General features: G+C 37.4%; 1 protein-coding gene across 2 annotated transcripts; it reads right to left on the reverse strand.

The window, feature by feature from the left end:
• Positions 1 to 1,931: 1,931 nt before the first annotated feature.
• On the reverse strand, positions 1,932 to 16,123 carry LOC146571266 (calsenilin-like). 2 transcript variants are annotated; one of them, XM_085280399.1, is made up of 8 exons: positions 15,913 to 16,123; positions 8,114 to 8,238; positions 4,046 to 4,115; positions 3,714 to 3,784; positions 3,523 to 3,630; positions 3,344 to 3,448; positions 2,550 to 2,612; positions 1,932 to 2,456 (listed from the first exon to the last, which is right to left on the reverse strand). In XM_085280399.1, the coding sequence occupies exons 1-8, from the start codon at positions 15,965 to 15,967 to the stop codon at positions 2,409 to 2,411; spliced, it is 645 nt and encodes a 214-aa protein (XP_085136525.1). In that variant the 5' UTR covers positions 15,968 to 16,123; the 3' UTR covers positions 1,932 to 2,408. The 2 variants fall into 2 exon arrangements, with proteins under 2 accessions (XP_085136525.1, XP_085136524.1); XM_085280398.1 differs by lacking the exon at positions 15,913 to 16,123 and having other exon boundaries at positions 8,114 to 15,882.
• Positions 16,124 to 19,356: the final 3,233 nt, after the last annotated feature.

Below are 19,356 nucleotides of genomic sequence, written 5' to 3' on the forward strand. Positions count from 1 at the left end.
GCTCCCTAACCCTGACACAACAGACATCTAGAATGACCGATATGCTCTGTAAACACGAGGATTAGCTGGGCATTATGTGGCACATTTGTTCTTCCATTCACTAGGCATTTGCTTCTTTTATCTCTCATAAACAGTGCATATCATATCAATTGTTAAAAAACATATCAGTGATGTATTTGGAACAGTAACCACATGTACATTATTGCAAAATATTTGGTAAGGGGCCTTTTTAAAAAAAAAGTTTAGAAAGTTGTTAAATAAAACTGATTAAATGTGTACATTATCTATAAAAAATAAATTTTTTAAGGAAACAAAATGGAATTTATTTACCTTTCTTAGGAGTTACTTAAAGAGGCTGTGATCCTGGAGCGGTTGTTTATCAAACCACAACACAGCAGGGCTGCGAGGTGGTTTTCATCTTCATTTACAGACTATCAACCCAACCAACACAGTCAGCACCAAGACCCCTCCCCCCCCACCCCAACACACATGCCCACCCACCCACAAAAAAAAAAAAAAAAAAAAAAAAATCCTGCTTTGCTATTGGTTCTACATCAATAATACAGAACAGGTTCAATGTTTTGCTGACAGTGGATTTTCACACATGCAGTGTGAGTTTCTCTCATTACTCAGCAAATGGACATGAGTGCAAACAAATCAAAACATTACTGTCTCAACTAACATTTCATTTAGTATTTATTTATGTTTATGTCTACATAAAGTGTCTAACCACTAAAAAATGTTCTGGGCTTATAACATTTTTCAGAATCCTGAGAAAAAAAATGTTCAGAAATAAAATTGTAGTCAAATTCTAGGAAAAAGTTTGTAATGAATATTGTAATTAAAATCAGAAAAAAACAAACAAACAAATAAAAAAAACACCAACAAAAACAAAAAGTAAGAAAAGAGTCAGATTTCAATTTAAGAAGTCATACCTTCTGAGTTGAAAAGTCAGAATTTGGAAATGAGAATTTTGAGAATAAAATCTGAATGTTTGTATGTGGAATAAGAAATCTAAATTAAATTCAGACTTCTGCCCCCAAAAAAGTAAAATTTAAAAAGTCAGAATTCATTAAGTAATATAAGAACTGTGCAAAATACTTTTTTCAGTAACTCCAATCGTCTTTCATGGCGATTCTAATGTTCAGCCAATGTTTGTGCACAGACATGGCACATGCGCACAACACCAATGCTAAATTAACTTCTTTTTCTCTCACCCATCCGGAATATTTCTTAAGGTTATGGTTATGGTTAGGTTTAGTCGCAAGTCACCGTCAAATTATAATACGGGTAGGACGTTTTGTCAGAGTAGGATGGTTTCTCAGAACACCGGCCCTTTGGATGGAAGCATGGCCTGCAGAATAAGGGGGCAGTCGAGCCAGTGACTGATTGTGTATGCATTTTTCTTTTTTAGTATTATTTTTTTAAGATTATAATTTAATGTCAGAACTCGAAAATGAAATTTCATTGTCAGACTTAGAGAATAAAACTATTTTTGCATGGAACAAAGAACAAACCAGTAATGGAGAGGATAAAGAGAACTCTGAGGATGTAGAGCATGAGAGATGACTGTCTGCCAAAGGCTAAAAGATCAGGAATAATCCCTCTTGGGACCATGACCATGAAGCACTGGTTTGGATCAGGAATTTAAAGAAGCCCCCCGAGGCTTCATCTTGCACAACTGCAGTATTGTTTGTCTGACCTTATACAGTGACTTAAGACTGTGAATGACTTGTTTTATAGCATTTTAAGAGCTTTACTATTACAAAATGCCAGATTCAGTGCAACAAATTTGATACAATCACTTACTCTATACTCTATTTTCTATAAGGACTGTTAAACATATGGAAACTGATAAAATGCACATGTGGAATTTCTTTTGCCTGTTGCATTTTTTTTTTTTTTTATAAAAAGAAGGGATTCAGCAGGAGTATCAGTATGTGAGAGCAAATATTTATTTCAACTGGATTCTGGTAAGCACAACAATGTCTGGGTTTCATTTCTGCACAGTTGAATATAGTAACAGAGAATTCTCATTTGCACGTTTGTGGCAAAAAAATACAATAAAATGAATCATTTGTGTTTGAGGTGGTTTGCAGTACATGCTCTCTAATGTCAGGCGAACACTCATGCTCATCTGGTAATCACAGCACGTTGTTTCATGTGCAGAAATGAAAGTTGAAATATCATGCAAAGAAACATTGTTTTCTCAGGTGATTTTGGTGAATCCTGTACATTTCTCTGCATGAAACAGCTTGACTGGAAACTCAATAGTGTCCATCAGTTAGCAGTAGAAAGTGTCAAAACACCCAGTTTTTCCTTTTTAGGATAAATGAAATTGTTCAGGGACAGACGTTTGTAGTGGGAAGCTCTATACAGCATTATTGGTCCACCTTTCTCTGCAGAAACTAGATGACGTTCTCAAACAGCTGCATAGAAGCCATTATATTTTCATCCTGTTATGGAAACAATAGTTATACAAGTAATATAGTGTATAAATTTGGCCAATCATCATGTGGCAAAATCTTTAGATTTACATAAGGATTTACCTTTTGGCAGGTTTCTATGAATTCATCTATTGTCACCACTCCATCTCTGTTACGGTCCATTTTCTGATCCATATTAAAGAAACAAAGTGGATAACATGAGGTAAAATAACAGGTTCTTTCTTTCTTTCAGTTTATTTATCATTCATTTCTTTCATGAATGAGTAACTGAAAAAAAGTGTACACCCCTGTAGCCTGTCACAGTAACAAATAAAATGTGGCACTGGGTAGTAATTGGTAAATGGACTGGTTCTTATAGTACTTTTCTACTCTACTTGAGCACTCAGTGCTTCAATACAATATCTGGATGTACTAATGTACATTCACCGCATACTTTATTAGGTCCTCTGTTAAACTGCACACTAACACAAGGATCTGATCAGCCAGTTAAATGTCACAAACTCAATATAATTAAGTGACTTTGAGCATGGCAACTTTGTCGGTGCCAAATTTTAAAAACGGCTGATCAAACTGGGATTTTGCCCACACACTGATTTTTAGGGTTTACAGATAATGGTTGAAAAAAGTGAAACTATCCAGTGAGCAGCAGTTCTCTGGGAAAAAAGGACTTGTTGCTTTCAGAGGTCAGAAGAGAGTGGTTAGATACAAGGAAACAGCAACTGAAATAACTACTTATTACAACCAAGGTATGCAGAACAGCATCTCTGAATGGGCTGATGAGGCCTGATTTCTTCTCTAGGGTGAAAATTGACTGAAGTAAACAACATGAGAGCATGGATCCCCCATCCTCCTGTGAGCAGTGGCGGTGGGAGTGTGGGGGTTTCTGGATTAAGTACCTGGAAGAACTTCTCCACATGTTCACCTGGGGAATCGTCTCGTACGCTGGGTAAAGTATACCTGCCCATCATGTCATAAATGGAGGTCATGATAGCCATCATTTCCTGCAGGAAAAAAGACAGACATCATAAAAGTGCAACAGATTTGGATTTTATTTATTTATTTTTTATCATTGTACCTCTTTTGTAATGTAGCCATCCTTGTTGATGTCATATAGATTAAATGCCCAGCGAAGTTTCTCCGTAACTGAGCCTCGAAGTAACACAGACAGACCTAGAACAAAGTCCTGTAAATGCAATCCATTGTTTAATTTCTTTTAAGCTTTTTATAAATGAAAACCTTTAAAATTGCAGCCCCTGCTGTACTCACCTCAAACCGGATGGAGCCATTTCTGTCCATGTCAAAAGCATTAAACAAGAAATGTGCATATGTAGTTGCATCTGAGAGAAAATAATGAAAAGCAAGAAATGACCATTGTTAATTGCAATGCATGTTTAGCACGGAATATTAACTGTAATCAACTGTGGTCTTTTTAAAAAAATGAATCTAGAGGGAGTGAGAAAAATTTACTTAATTACTTAATGTTGCTATGGCAACTTTACAAAGAAACAGCATCTAGCAAATATAAACTGCACCTTTAAAATATCCAGTATCAAGTATCATGCTTATTATAATTTTTATTATCAAGTTGCATAATGTACCTCCTTGAGGGAAGAACTGTGAGTAAATGCTCTTGAATGTTTCTTCATCCACTAGCCCACTGGGACACTCCTATTGAAAGGTAAACAATAGAAAAACAAGTCAGTGAAAGAAAAGAGTGTTTAACTCTGCTAATGAACAGTTAGGAGTCATTAACACATATGGACTTAGTGTATACCAGTTAAGAAGTACAGAATATTAACAACATTAAAGGTGAGACACTAAAAGTGAATCAGGAAATTGCTGGGACATCCAATCCTGGAAAGATTGGGACTTGTCTTGAATACTTCCCACTTATAGAAAATAGTTCTTACAGCTGAATAATCGACTTCAAATTGACTGTAATTAGTGATACAAGCCTTCACAGATTGATGGGCAGCAACACGGTTGTTGTAGAGACCCACCCTTTGGCACATCCCAGCACACCCACTCACTTCACCAGATGCACCTTGTTTAGTTCTCTCACCTTTGATTGGGTGTGGTGCTTGTCCTCGATTGCAATCACCTGTCACACATTATATGTCACACATTATATAAGGACTGCATTCACTTTTGGCTCACTCTTTCTTCACTTCCACACGGGGCGGCAGCTGAGGTGAGGTTCTATTTGGGTTTTATTTTTATGTATTGTTTAAGGGAATGAGTAACTTAAATCTGTTTCCCTGTTTTCTTTCAGCTGTGGCAGTCCATGTGTGTCTTTGTTTCCTTCCTTCTTTGCCTTATTTATTTGAGAATAAAAGGAGAACCCTGAGAATAATTCTGAATTAGATGGCTGCTTTTTCTTATTCTAACCGGATGAGCCCATGATGCTGATTGCTTCAGCCCTGAACCTTCCTTCCTTCAAAACAATGGTCCTTGGTCTAAGGAGCTTGGAAAGAACTGAAGAAACTTCTTCACTTCTAGAACTGAAGAAGTTTCTTGGTGAAACGTCTTTAAGCAACTTAAAGAAGTCCAGACGCTTTTTTTCCAAGCTCCTTAGACTATGATGACCTGGATAACAGAAAAACCTTCACAGACAACATGGCCCTTGCTTCTCTAAGATGATGATGTCGCTTCTCTAAGATGATGATGTCATTCCTCATCGGCTTTGTGTCCCCTGTTGCATTGTCTTAAGGAAAAAACTTAAGGAAATCTTATTTGAGACCTTATAAGATCATCGTTTACTCAAAGAATTGATTTGTCATAAAACAACGCAACAATTGTAGTAACACTGATACATGTGTGGAGAATACCTTGCTTGTGCTGGGAAAAGAGAGTGCAATAAACTACACAGGAATGAAGCAAAAACTTTGATTTCATTTGGCAAAAAAAGTGTGGAAACCGGTTTTAGTGCGAAATGTAATAAAGCTGCAAAAACAACTAAAAAACTCAGATCGAACGATTAACTTTGGTGATTGCTCTGCTCGTTTAGTGTTACCTGGAATTCCAAAGCAAAGTGGAATACAGCACCGGGTATCAACTAATACTCTTGTACTTAATACTACTGTACTTATCCTGCTATGACAAGTCAGAACGTCTGCTGTGAAAACAAATCTGCTTGGTTAGTTAAAATCATCTTCTTGATATCATCATTAAAGATTTGTTTATGCTGGACATTTCTCTGCGCAACTCTTTATGTATCATTAATGCCTCTGAAGACTCTTAAAACATTTTCAGGCTTCTTTTTTTTCTAAGTTTAAAGCTTCTTTGTTTACATCAGCTTGTGGTCTTCTCCTTCCCCTCTTTAATGGAGCTTTGCTTCCTATTACAACCACTTACTGTCGATATCTATTACCCCGTCCTGCAGTGGGTAAAAATATGTGTTAAGTCACTCCCAAGTTTATGTGTGCATGCCGTGGTTGACCAATACGATTTGAGCAATACATGCAGCGGCTCATAAAAAGAAAGAAATTTGCCATCAAAATAAAGATTTCTGCCCTTAGGCACTTGCATGCACACTTATTGTTTACACACACACACACTCATTTTCAATAATCTTCTTGTTCAATTGTACATTTGGAGAGAAACTATTTTACATGATTACACATTTTTTTGTTTGAAAAAAGGGGAAAAATGGTAGTATCTGACTAGGATGCTTCCTGCATTCCTCATAGGTGAGTTGCTTTATAGCTGTCCTGCAGAGAGGAAACCCTACGCACACCCAGGAATCACTGGAGAGATTATGTTACTGGGCTGGGTTTCCCCCGTGAAGAGCCTGGGCGAGGGAGGTCTGAGCTTCTCTGCTTAGACAACCCAATAAGATGCAACAAATAGAATTAGGGCTGCCACGATTTGTCGACTAGTCACGATTACGTCGACTATCAAAATCGTCGACGACTGATTTAATAGTCGACGCGTCGTTTGAAGCTTTGTAAGATCACAAAAGACGCAGGAATAAGTGGCAGGATTTAAGAGTGTAATAACGGACTGAAACAGAAGATGGCAGCACTGCATGTACAAGGATGCCAGCTACCGCTAAACCCCGAAGAAGAAGAAGAAGAAGCAGCTGTGTCCCAGAATTCATAGCGCGGCCCAGCGCAGTTGTCAACAATGGCGGCAGCTAGTTAGTTTTAATGTTACTCTTATTATTCTTTCTGGGTCACAAAATAAACGTTTAACATATTTTCAGGCGAGAATGTAGCTGTGTAAACCTCAAATATCGGCTCAGTTTATCAGGACACCACATATTTTCAAAAGCGCTCCGACGTTTTCGGAGACATCTGTTACCCACTAGCTCGTTAGCGAGCCGGGGGCAAGGTCACTAGCGCTGTGAGAACACCGGACTCCCCGCAAATCGTTTTCAAACCCACCGCCGTCTTTCGCTACTCAGGTTAAATATATATGAGTCACTTAGATAACTTAAAATGTTATTGTTTGGCTTTTTTTTTAGTATTTTATTTGTTCCTGAGTAAATCAGTTTGTCTGAGATTAAAGTTATAGTTTTTACACAGCTGAATAAACGTCAAGCAGACAGCTGATTATCAGAAGTGTGAGATGCTCCAGAATATACTCCAGTGTCCTGTTATATTTTAGATAGCAAGGAGTTTATTAAACTTCACCGAAACAATCTGCAAATTTCATTAAAACTTAATAAACTATCATCTTGTCTTTATTTTTAGTTAGCACAGACCTTAAACACTTAAAGCTGTAAGCTAATGATAGTTATATAAGAGCAGATGCTGCTGGTGCAATAAGCTGTAGTTTTACGTCCAATGGATGATGATCTGATTAGTCGACTAATCGCAAAAATAATCGGTGACTAGTCGACTATCAAAATAATCGTTTGTGGCAGCCCTAGATAGAATATAAAAGTAATTTCCTGTAAGCCTGGGATTTTTAAAGTATCAAATGCGCACATAAAACACTATAATTCCAATCATATGTTTACAGTAGGCTACCTGAAAAGTGGCCTGAGCAACACAGGAGAACTTCTTAAATCACAACTTCTTAAAATGACGCAGTAGTCCCATAACGTGTTAAAAATAGATTCAGTATTCAGTCAGTCTGTGAAGTTTTATGGTTTTATTTGGTTTATTAGTGATTGTCATATCTCTGTTTAAAAGATGCCGGTTTATATTGTAACGGTCATTTTTGTGCCAGTTTCGAGTGCTCTTGTGGTCCAATCCTTGAAGCCAGGATTCAAAACTTTCTGGAAGTCCATGTTGTTGACATTTGATGATTAATAATTACACACAGTTTAGACATAAAAACCTGGTTGTCTATATATGTTTACATGAACTTTTCTTGTACTTTTCATTGTATTGAATATTTTTTTGTAGCATTTATATTCATTTTAATAGAAGGAATGGTTAGAGAGTGCTCCACAGGAAATTAAGTTAAATGGTGTCACTGATGCTTCTTTTTATACAAAGTACATTGAGTTTATGTGTAATGAAGTGTGCTTATATTTTATAATTAAGTAATTACTCTATAATTAATCAATCAAACTGCAACTCGCAATGTCACAAATACATAAAGGATAATAGCAAAACACGTGGTTAGGGAAAGATGCTCCTTTGTGCTAAAATACTGCCAAATAATAAAGAGTAAAACTGATGAATTGCTTCTAAGTATGCTGAGTGTTTTCTTACATTCTTAAAGCCTCTGTAAAGCGACTGCAGCTCCTTCCTGGTGAACTGCGTCTGGGCTTGGAGCTGTTCGAGACCCTCAGGTTGGTGACGCACCATGGAGAGTTCAAGGTCACTGTCACTGCTGTCTGTCACACGAAAAGAGACAAAAAGGGGAAACGAGAGGGTGGAAGGAAAGGGGGAAGAAACAGCAGTAAGACTAGAAAGACAGAAAAAGGAAATCATAGAGGCAAAACATTTACATTTACATCCTATAACTCAAAATGCTCACCATCTTCACAGAAACAGCACAAACATGGAGAGGTTTAAGAGGGAGAGGGACGACAAATAAATGGGTGGAAGCAACGGCGTAAGAAGAATGTTCAACATCGTACAAGTAAAAAAATAAGAAGATGAAACAGAAAGAAAGACGTGGGAGTTGTTTTGAGAGAAAGAGAGAAACTTGTAGCATTGAAGTATTATGCTAAAGTAACACAGCGAGCTCTTCCAGTTCTAGTTGAGCTATTTGGTGCAGTGCTACATTTTTATGAACATTGCATGAAGGAATATTTTTTGCTAAAGGCGTAACAGAAATAATCTTGATAGAAAAAGCTTTTTCTTCTTCATAATTTTGTTTATGAAGAATAACCAGGCAGAAAGTACATGCTGCCATGCTTTTTTTGGGGCATTTTCAAGGTCGCTGTTGGCATCCTGACGCTTAAATGAAAAGATATTAGACAAGGGTGATTTAAAGCACATTTTTAGGGTTGCAAAAGCAAAAGGAGTTGCACATTTTTAGACAGCCACTGGCATTTAATGCAGTTACACCTGTGTTTGACAAGCTTAAATGCCAACTGTGAGAAAAAAAGCTTGCTTCGTCAGCCTTAAGGACCAAAAAATGTACATACTGCGATTACCAAAAACCAAGAATTTCCAAGAACAGCTGGAATGCAATTACAGTCACATGTAATAATGTGCAGAGGAATACCATTGTAGGTACTCACCATCTTCATGAGAATGCCACAGATATAGCAAGTTGAAGAGGTTGAGAAACAGGGAAGGAGAAATTGATATGACTGTTAAAAAATATTTAGATAGACCAAAATTTTTACCGATACAGAAAATTAAAAGGTAGGTTCAGGGTCGCTGTAAAAACAACACTGTAAGAATTTGTTCATGAAGAGGCCTCATGGTGTCTTTCAAAGTTACTCTTTTTTCATGGATGGACTTCGAGTTTTGTTCAAAAGTCCATGAATTTGTCCCAATAAACACAACAAGTTTTGTCATGAAAAGAGTTACAAGGGGATTAATTAACTGTCAGTACAGGAAAATTCAACTTACTGCATGTGCATGACTATTGTTAACTTTTCCATTTCTATTACGTATATAAAGAAAACCCTGTGAGATATTAAAGGCTATCCTACAAAGATCAATGTTTAATTTCTCTCTTTCTCTGTCTTACCTTCCAGTGACAAAGGGTCGCAAATCCCAAACTGTTTGAGGACAACAATACATAGTCCAATAACAACAATGATAGCAATTATTTCCATGCCCTCCAAAGCCATCGTTGCAATTCATTAGATATAGCTTCTGCAAAAGCCCTTTAAAAAAAAACCCTTTAAAATAACAACTGACATATAACACTTGCTATGGTGCAAGCTCCGCTAGTTGTTAGTTTTCATATGCAAATGGCCAGTGAATGGGGGAAAGAAATAAAAGTGACTGCAGAGCCTTCTTCATTAAAGAAACGGGTTCAAAGTCCATTTTTGCTCCTGCAGGTAGATAAAAAATTCACTGAATCTGAGTTCCCCCAAATTATCCAAAGTTATCCCCAGTTGCAGATGATTCAGTTCTGCTGCGGCTCAGCAGCGTTTCGCATCCTGCTGGATCTTTCCAACTGTCCCATCAACTCAGGGCTCCACCTCCACTTACACTGTCTTGAGCTGTGTGTTTGAGGTTGTGGGCGGATGGGTGGATCACTGTTACTGAAGGGATTCCTCTGCTAATAGTTTCTGATTGGCAATCTGCAATGTCTAAATATGCCCGGTCATGATAAAGATGCAAAATGATATACCAAGCATTGATTCACATCTTCTGATGTTTGGGATATTAACAGCACTCATAAAGAAAACTATTGTGTCCTGTGTGGTGCTGCCTGTGTCTACAGGACTGCTCAGCGATGCACGCACTCAATAATACAGATGAATTCACTCTGATCTCAAAAGCAGTTAGACCACTGTGATTGTAAAAACTGTCTTTTATGACATTGCAAAAAACAAAACAAAAGCTGAAATGAACTATTGCTATCCTGCAAAGCTAAACTGACAACACAGATATATATATTTTATAAATAATGTATGTAACAGTATTTATATATACTTTTTGAGTTTTTTATGATTATGCTCTATTGTAAAGATCATTGGGATAGTTCACAACTGATGAGTCTGCACAACATAATGGACTCAATGTAAGTAGGAAAGAGGGGTGGAAAGCAAATCAATTGTGCAGAGGAACAATATTGGTCTGTGAGCAGGCAGAGGATGTATGCCAGATATGCATTTCGATGGTCAGGGAGGGTTTATGTAAGTTAGAGAGTTTAAATGGACCTAATGAACGGGGATAGTTCCCTGCCAAAAATACAAGAAATATCAATAGTAGAGCTGCCGAGCTCCTCAAATGTACATTTGGAGGATGTAATTTAGACTGAGACCTGATGTCGTTGTGCATTATGAAAATGTATGGGTTTTTTGTAAAAAGGTGTCTATCAGCTCATTTTCTGAAAAAAAAGGCTTCTGTTTATTTGATTAGGACATTATATATGGCATAATCAAATACATTGTATTCATTTATTTTAGTAAATTTAGACCTACTTCATAATATGTGTCTACACTGAAACAAATTGCTGTAAAAATACAATATATTTTGTACAGCAATACACCACTTTTTGTAAATACAGCCATATACTGCAAATGCTGATGTAGAAAATATTAACAGCAGTCATTTCTATTATTGTAGCAGCTCAAGAAGATGGTCTATGAAGGCAAACTTTTATGAGTTCAAACTCTGATTCCAAATTGAGTTCACACATGATGATTCCTATATTGGTCACCAGCATGACCTGTATTTTTTCCATAATTTTTTGGCTTTTTGCAGTGAAGAGTAACTAGGAAAGTGGGTAAACATGCCCATCAAAGGGCCTCAGGTCAGAGTCAAACCTGCGCTGTTGCATTTAGCTTTGAAGCATATGGTTGCCTGCTTAAACTATTAGCTAGGTTTTGCATCTTTTTTTGTTTACATTATTATCATCAAAAATAATATCTATGTTTAGCACAACAGCTCATTAAAACTTTAATTCTGATTGCCAATTGGGGTCTGTGTGATCCTTGCTGTTATTATTTTTTATTTCATAATAAAAGTCTCATGGTTGTGACACCCTGACATTTGAGAAGATACAAATTTCTGGACATTGACAAAAAAATAGTACTTTAAAATACTCTGCAGTATACTAAAAAGTGTATATTTTATACATTATAGCACTGTTATAGTTACTGTTACTGTTTTTCACAGTAAGAAACTGTTATTGTAGAGTACAGATGTAAAATGACCGTTTAATCCTGTAAAATCTCAGTGATTGTAGTTTCCTGTCATTTAACAATGAAATTTACTACATTGTGAGCTCAACTTGGGCTTTTAGTCAGCACTGTAAACTGTAACGTAGAGCAGATGTACTGCCCAGCTAACAAAATGCAGGAACTTGTTATTTCTTTCATGTGGATTTTTTGCAACCTGTCTTTTTTGTGAGATGGACTCAGCCATTATATAAAACATGCAAGATGCATGAGCTCATGAGGGAACCTTCCATAAAAATAATGCATCATTACATTGTTTAATGCACCTTAAGTGCTGATGTATTCCTGTTCTTCTATTAAATACAGACAAGAGTGAGGTGGCTTAAGCTCGCAGAGATGCCGACAGTGCAGCCATCAGTCCCATCATCAGGCTTTAATGACTACACTGAAAGCTACATTACAGCCTGGAGTCTAAGCCATCAATCAAAACTTCTTGTCAAACAATTAAATTAGCTAGCTAGGACATTTTTCCTTGATGCAGGCATGGAGGTCTGGTTTAAGGCACAGGTCTTAATATCTACGCATTCAAATGGTACATTTGGGCTTTCCATTCAGGTTACAGTTGTGTTGCTTTTGAAACTTGAGAGGTCACTTCTATGAATCAGCGGTTCCCAACCCCCGGGCCATGGGCCGGTACCGGTCCGTGAGTCGTTTGGTACTGGGCCGTGAGAGTTGAGGCTTGGGTGTGAAATTGATGGTTTTCAGGGTTTTAATCGGTTGTTAACGTTAATTTTTTTAAAATCGTTTTTAGCGTTAACTCGGTTTCCCTGGGTCTTTTCTAGCGTGTTATGAATGAATCTTCTTTTTCTGGTACCGGTACTGGTTTTATTTTGTTGTATTTATCCATGACACCTTAAAGGCCAGTCTGTGAAAATATTGTGGGACATAAACCGGTCTGTGGTGCAAAAAAGGTTGGAGACCGCTGCTATGAATCACCAAAGAAAACATGAACTATAAAGCTATCATTGTTAGTTCTGTATTTCCATAGTAGGGTATTTTAAGATGTCCTTACCTCATCCTTTTAGAGATGCTATGATTTGGAAAAAGAATAAATGCGTTCACTATTTATCGAGTTATAATGAAATTTGCTAGTTGCCCAATTTAGTTATTAAGCAGAAACAGGGCCAGCAACAGCAACAACGTGAACTATTTTAACTGTATTTTAAGAGTTTCTTCAGATCTTGTGTTTTCATTTTCTTTATTAACATCAAATACAGCAACAAGGAAAGAAAACTCTATACAGATACAGAATATCTGTATTATAAAGTAATGATTTCCAAGATATAATTGAGGGCATTTTTTATTTTAGACTAACAGATTTGTCCCCTCTGGATGGGTGTGATGTACAAGCTGGCCAAGAGCAGGAACAGTGAGCTTGCTGTAGAGTCTTTTCTAAAGGAACTTTCAGCTACTCCCTTATTCTGCAAGTGGATCTACGTGTTTGATTTGGCACAGATCCGCTTCCTGACACAATCCTCCCATTTATCAGGGATTTACACCACTACTAGGCGTACACTAGCTTGGCTGTCGTTTGTATTTCCTCCCAGAATTGAACTGAGGATCTTTCACATGTTGGGGCAGGTGTGTAAAGCTTTATACCATGGAGCCACTAAACTGAGCCTTGTCTAAATGTGACAAGTTATGATTTCATATAGATTTTACCCTGAGCATCATCAAAGTGGAAGACCTTCCAAGTCAGTGTTGCATTTGAAGTGCTCCCACTATAGCACAACAACAACAACAAGACAAACAAAGTCACAATCTCCAGGTTTTTAGTTGCTTTGGAGTTTTTTTTGAATTCTTATTTTGAGTTTTCTTTTCATTTCCAATGTTATCCTAACACATTGAACCCTTAAGTGTATCATTTTTGATTTATTTTGACATTTTTTCTGGCTGTTATTTCATTGTTTAGGCTTTAAAGAGTTAAGTCTTTAATTACTGTTGAGATTTTGAGTCCTGTTTAGAGTTGATTATCATATATAGTAATTACTGGTTTTTATATACCTTCAGTTTCTATTGTGAGTTTCTTTCTAATGTGTTTAGTTCCCAAAGGCTTTCCTAGTTGTTCCTTTGTCTGTCTCGCCTTCTGTGTTTTCCCTTGAGTAAGCTAATTTGTGTTTCATTGTTTTCAGTACATTCCCCGTTTTATTCCTATAGTTAGCTTCGTGAGGTGGGTTTTACTTCCTGAATGTCTGCACTGATGTCTCATTCCAACTTTTGTCTAATCAGCCCTTTAATATGTGCAAAAACAGTCCAGTCTTCCCTGTGTCCTTTGTTAAGAGGTCTGCTATCCTCTGTACTTGTCCTCTTTCCTTGTATCCATTTAGATTTTGTTTTTGTTTTTTTCCTTCTGTTGATGTTTCACTATTTGTTTTATCATCAACCTAAAGAAAGTGTCTCCCCTTTTGTAAGTCAGCTTGCCTCCCGTGTTTGGGTCCTAACTTTACACAATATGACAAACAGACAAATTATAGATAATGCAAACATTAATTAAACATTAATTTAATGAAATACTTAATGACAGAATGATATCGATAAGTCTGTTAACTCACAGTTTGCATTTTTTCCAGCTTTCTTTCCGGTCTTCAAATAGGCTCAGTTTCATTAATATAGCAGCTCTGTTCCAGTCTTACAGGAAAATGTTTAAAGTGGACACACTTTATACTAAAAGGGTTGTTGAAGTGTGCACACTGCTTTTCCTCTCACACATGCTGCTTTGTCAGCAGTAGCTGTATTGCTTTCAGTCTGTATAATGTTTTCAACCGCTTCATATTTTCCCGGTGCTCAGTTCTATTATCTTTTGTGAAATCAACCACACTGCTGCCAGTTCACTTATCCTTAACTGTGATTCATTGGATGCTGCCAGGGACACTCCTTTCATGTAAGCATGCAGGGAAAACCCTGGAATAGGCTGATAACCAGTGTCCTGTTACTGCTTATCCTGATCGTCAGTCTTAAGGTAAGTGAGTCCAGATTACAGAAAGATTCCCTGGGTGGTGAATTGGCTGTGTAGTACAGACCTACATCGCATCTGTTTTTTAGTTCATTTTAATGCATTTCATTTGATGCAGATGAATCTCCTCGTTCATAGACTCTTCCATTCACTGTACAACCGCACAGTATGAATGTCAGTGCAGCCCATCAGCTACTGTAGACAGAGAGTGGTGTGTGTGAAATTCAGGTGCTGTAATCTCCACACGCCAGTAGATGGTGATAGTGTTGTAATAAAGTGCAGAGATTGTGGAGGAGCTTTAACAAACCTTTAAATTTCTCTGTATAACCGTTCAAAAAGCTAAAAATAATCTAATTCTAATTTTTGCTGTTCTCTGCTTTAGGTGCAAAATAGTGCTACCAGAAATATACTGGATGAGTTAAGATTAGCACACACATTCCCTTTCTGGTGTTAAACATGAGATGGAATGCATTATTATAGATAAAAACAATGTTTACACAATAATGGTACTCTTATAAGTGCAAAATATTGTGTTTGCCAAAAAGTATTTGCCCTCTTGTCTTCCTGTCCAAGACATATTGCCATCTGTCTGCTGGCAGAGAGACAAGTCAGCAGAAAATGAGTCTGGATGACAGGAGCGGGTCGTTTCTAGAAACGCAGAGGACAATTTCCATTAACCTCATTCTATATTTCTTCCGCTAAAACAAGTGAAATGTGAGAAATGGAAAGAAAATCAAGACAGAATGTGAAATTGTTCGGATGGATTGGGAAAAAAAATGTCTGCACTGAAGGTATATGTCAATAATTTACATAAACCAAGAAAAGAGGGCAGATGCTGGAAGACTCTGTGGCATTCATTTTTAAAAACGTGCCACTTTTCACTTCTCAGGGAGTCAGACAAAGAATGGCAACAGTCTGTCTGTGTGTGTTTGAGAGAGAACGAATGACAAAGGAGGGTAAAAATATAAAAACTCAAGAGTGAAAGCCTCCACAATGCACTCATTGACTGGTTTTTAGCTGAAAAAAGGTTTACATAATAAAGAATGTAATACTTATAAGGTAAATCTATACTGCACATATGAATATGTTTAAAATCAATGTATTGTGTAATACATGACAGCGGACATGCACTCTTCCTATATTAATCCTGCGTTTCTCTTCCTCCACCCTGCTGTCACAGACAATCAACAATTTCCACTGAGGGTATTAGCGTGGTGCTGCAGCCTTCTTTGTGCTTCTACCTGGGCCCTGCTGTGTGGTGCTGGCAATTATCCACTTCACAAGGCAGCACTTCATCAGAGATTTACGCGAGAGCCGTGGTCTCTGCCACTTTGAGCCCTCCGTCTGACCACCCGGGTTTGGCTCTTTCCCATTGGCATCCGGCAGCAGACCGCCATCGACCGCCTTCTCATCTGCCTGAAGACAGAAAGAAACTGTCCTCTGAGAGAGAAAAGAGAAGCAGACACACCTGATTTTAAAGAACTAGCCACGCTTTAAATCAGGGGAATAAAACAAAAGCCCCTCTCTGTAAGTGGATGTAAATATACCAGGTGTAATTATTTCAGGCTGTAAAACAGAGTCACTGCTAACTGTGGCGTGTCTCTTTACACTGAATTAATTCTTTAATATTTTGGTATTTTAGTCACAAATTAGATTTTAGAGAAGGCATTTCTCATTGTTAATAAAATTACAGTTCTGCAGATCTTTTTTTTTTTTTGATGTTGCATGGTTTAGCTCAGTAAGGCTGATTTAGTTCTCTTCAATGCCATTAACAGCTGAAAATGACTAAATCCATACAAACACAGTCAGCAATTAGCCAGTGAGAAATAGCTGAACATTTACCAGCTAACAAACCAGATTTTCCCCGTGGAGATGAACACCAAAGATTTTAAACAAAAATCAATATCTGACCCACATTTATCAAGTGGACACAAATGAATGTTAATGTGTTGCTTAAAGCAGGTTTAATGATTTTATCCACTTCACCAGAGCCTAAAAAAACCTCACCAATATACTCAGAGCTCTTCTCTTTTGGAGTGTATTGTCTCGATGTCTAGGATGTTGTCTACAATGGTTAATATAGAAGCTGTAACCTAGAGAAATAACAAGCTGGGACTGGCACGTGGCTGAACAGACTTTGGCACACATAAGCAAAGAACTGCGCTGCAGAGAGTGAACAGTGTTAACGAGGAGTAGAACTGATGTGGATGTTTAATAGAATAATGGTGTAGAAATCACAAGCTGCATCCATATTTATATTGTGAAATGAGTCAAAGCAACATTTAGACATTGATTTAATTTGTAATTGATGATCATTTAGTCATTTTAGTCATCAATTAAAAAGACTATTAAAAAGTATTTCTTTATTTATCTGTCCTGTTGTGTGACCCATTTTCGGCCAAGCTTTAGCTATCAGACAGATTACCTCATTTGACTCTACAATGCTTTGGTATACAAAGGAGTTAATGGTCCACTCAATGTCTGCAAGGCGCCGAAATTCTTGTGGGTGCAAAGCAAGCCTGAATCATCATCCCTCCACCATCGTGCTTATAGCTGGTACGAGGTGTTTGTGCTGATGTGCATTATGGCCAAACATCGCCACTTGTTTCAGAAGTCTGGGGATTTGTTTTCAACTTCTCCTGGGAACCCTCTCAAACAAGCAAGACTTGTTCAGTCTTTTCCAAACTGTCAAGGTTAATATAGTAAGCAAAACTAAAACTAAATGTGAAAAAAAAAAACTTTTGGTTAACTAAAATAAAAACTAGACTTTGAAAAAAAAACTATTTTGTGAACTTGGAAAACCAACTAAAATAAAAATAGAGTGGAAATGCCCTCACTTTTAGTACCTGCTAATTTGACCAAAATGTTATTATAACTTGCCTGATGAGGCTTTAATGGACGTGGTTATTGAGATTTTGGTTATTGAGATGTCTTTAAAAGTGTTTTTATTCTAATACCTGCACTGATTTTTCCTAAATCTGACCTCTGACATGTGCCCGCCATACAATAATAATTAAAATGTAACACAGAAACCAATAAAAACTGAACTGAACTGAAAACAAAAAGTCAAAAAGAAATAAAAAAAGAACAATTATATAGAAATTATAACATTATAATAACTCTGTTATCTGCACTCTCATGAACTTTTCACATGCTAAGTCCTGTAGAATCTGGGCGTCATGTCCAGATTTGATTCTTTTTTGCAGTTTCTTTGAGCATTGCACAGTCTGACCTGTCATCTTGAATGTTTTTCACTTGTGAATAATCTTTTTCACTGTATAAAGTTGGAATTCTGTGTTAATGGCCCCATAAGTCTTCCCAGATTGATGAGCAGTGACAGTTGCTTCTCCAAGGTCATAGCTGATGCACTGACATTAACACACCTGAATGCTTCAGGCCAGCAAACTGCAGACAATTTCTATGTTTTTAGAAGTGACCTTAACTTTTTTTCACATGATGGATTTAGAAATGTGCTTTCTGAAAGAAATGAAAAAGGTCTCCGGTGACAGGAGCGCTTCTGGGAACAATAGCACAAAAGCTCTCATGTTACCACCACATTATATCATCACGACTCACATATTCAGTGTTTCTGTATCAGCAATGTAATTCACATCTCTGATTTTAAGCAGCACAATGATGTACTGTGAAACAATATAAGAGTAGTGCTTTTTTTTGGCTTTGTCTCTTTTGTTGCTTTTTATTCTGAATGAGGTCTTTGGGCACAATCTCCCAACCTATCAGTGCTACTGTACCACGTGATGTTTAGAAGTTTCTTCTCCTTTCCTTTTAACTCTCTGCACACTGCATGAATAATGCAGCCATTAGATCTTATTGTTTAGAGGATATTTAGATGAAAGTATTAAGAGTGTTGTAGGAAACAACTGTCTGGGGAGTTCCTCTGTCCCCTATTTGAATATGGAAGGATGCTAAATCATCTTAGCATCAATGCTGTTGCTCAATAATTCACACTGCTTAAAACTTCATCAATAAAAGATCAGAGTGGACAGCCCGTGGTGAGGTGAAGGATGACTAAGAATATAAGGAGTGATAGTAGAATACACACATAGCCTACATACACACAGGCATGTTGTATGCATCTGTGCCAGTCACACGCTCACATTTAAAAATGCATGACTACACATTTAGCAGTCTCATACATAAATGCAGCGTATAGCCTTCAGGCGCGTCTAAAACGGTCTCCTCTGACCTGAAATCTGATTTTACTTCACCCGAATCAAAATAAATTCAACAATCAAATAGATGTCATTGGAATTTATACATTTATTTACCTTTAAAGGGTAAATAAAACAAAATTAGACAAAATGATGTGTAAAGAACTCACATGCTGCTCTAGCAGATCCAAAAGGAGGTTATTTTGGGTCTTCACATGCGGGGAGCTGCATTATTAAAAGAGAGATGCTCCGTGCGATCTACCGCGTCGTGAACTCTCTGGGCACCCGACCCCCACTGAGCGTCACATATGTTACCTTTTTGCATGCACACACACCTGCATGCAGGCATGAGCTCACACATAGTGTTGTGTCGTGTTTTTGGTATCTTCAAGACTGCCTTGCAGTTCTGCTGCATGCATATGTTTTTGCCCTGTGTTTGAGCTCAGTCATGAACAACAAAGGAGTATTCCTGTTAGCATTCTCCTTGAGGGCAGGATAGTAAGCTTCTAAGTT

Source organism: Mchenga conophoros, linkage group LG7 (assembly GCF_057382185.1).
Source record: "Mchenga conophoros isolate Kocher_MC1m ecotype Shallow Benthic linkage group LG7, M_conophoros_male_GT1.1, whole genome shotgun sequence".
Classification (NCBI taxonomy): domain Eukaryota; kingdom Metazoa; phylum Chordata; class Actinopteri; order Cichliformes; family Cichlidae; genus Mchenga; species Mchenga conophoros.

Excerpts from the sequence above, each read along its gene's own strand:
- LOC146571266 (XM_085280398.1), bottom strand. The coding sequence starts at position 8,335 with ATGATTTCCTTTTTCTGTCTTTCTAGTCTTACTGCTGTTTCTTCCCCC. Across the intron at positions 3,785-4,045 it reads ACAGTTCTTCCCTCAAGGAG|ATGCAACTACATATGCACAT; the intron begins GTACATTATGCA and ends ATTTTCTCTCAG. Across the intron at positions 2,457-2,549 it reads TCATAGAAACCTGCCAAAAG|GATGAAAATATAATGGCTTC; the intron begins GTAAATCCTTAT and ends TTTCCATAACAG.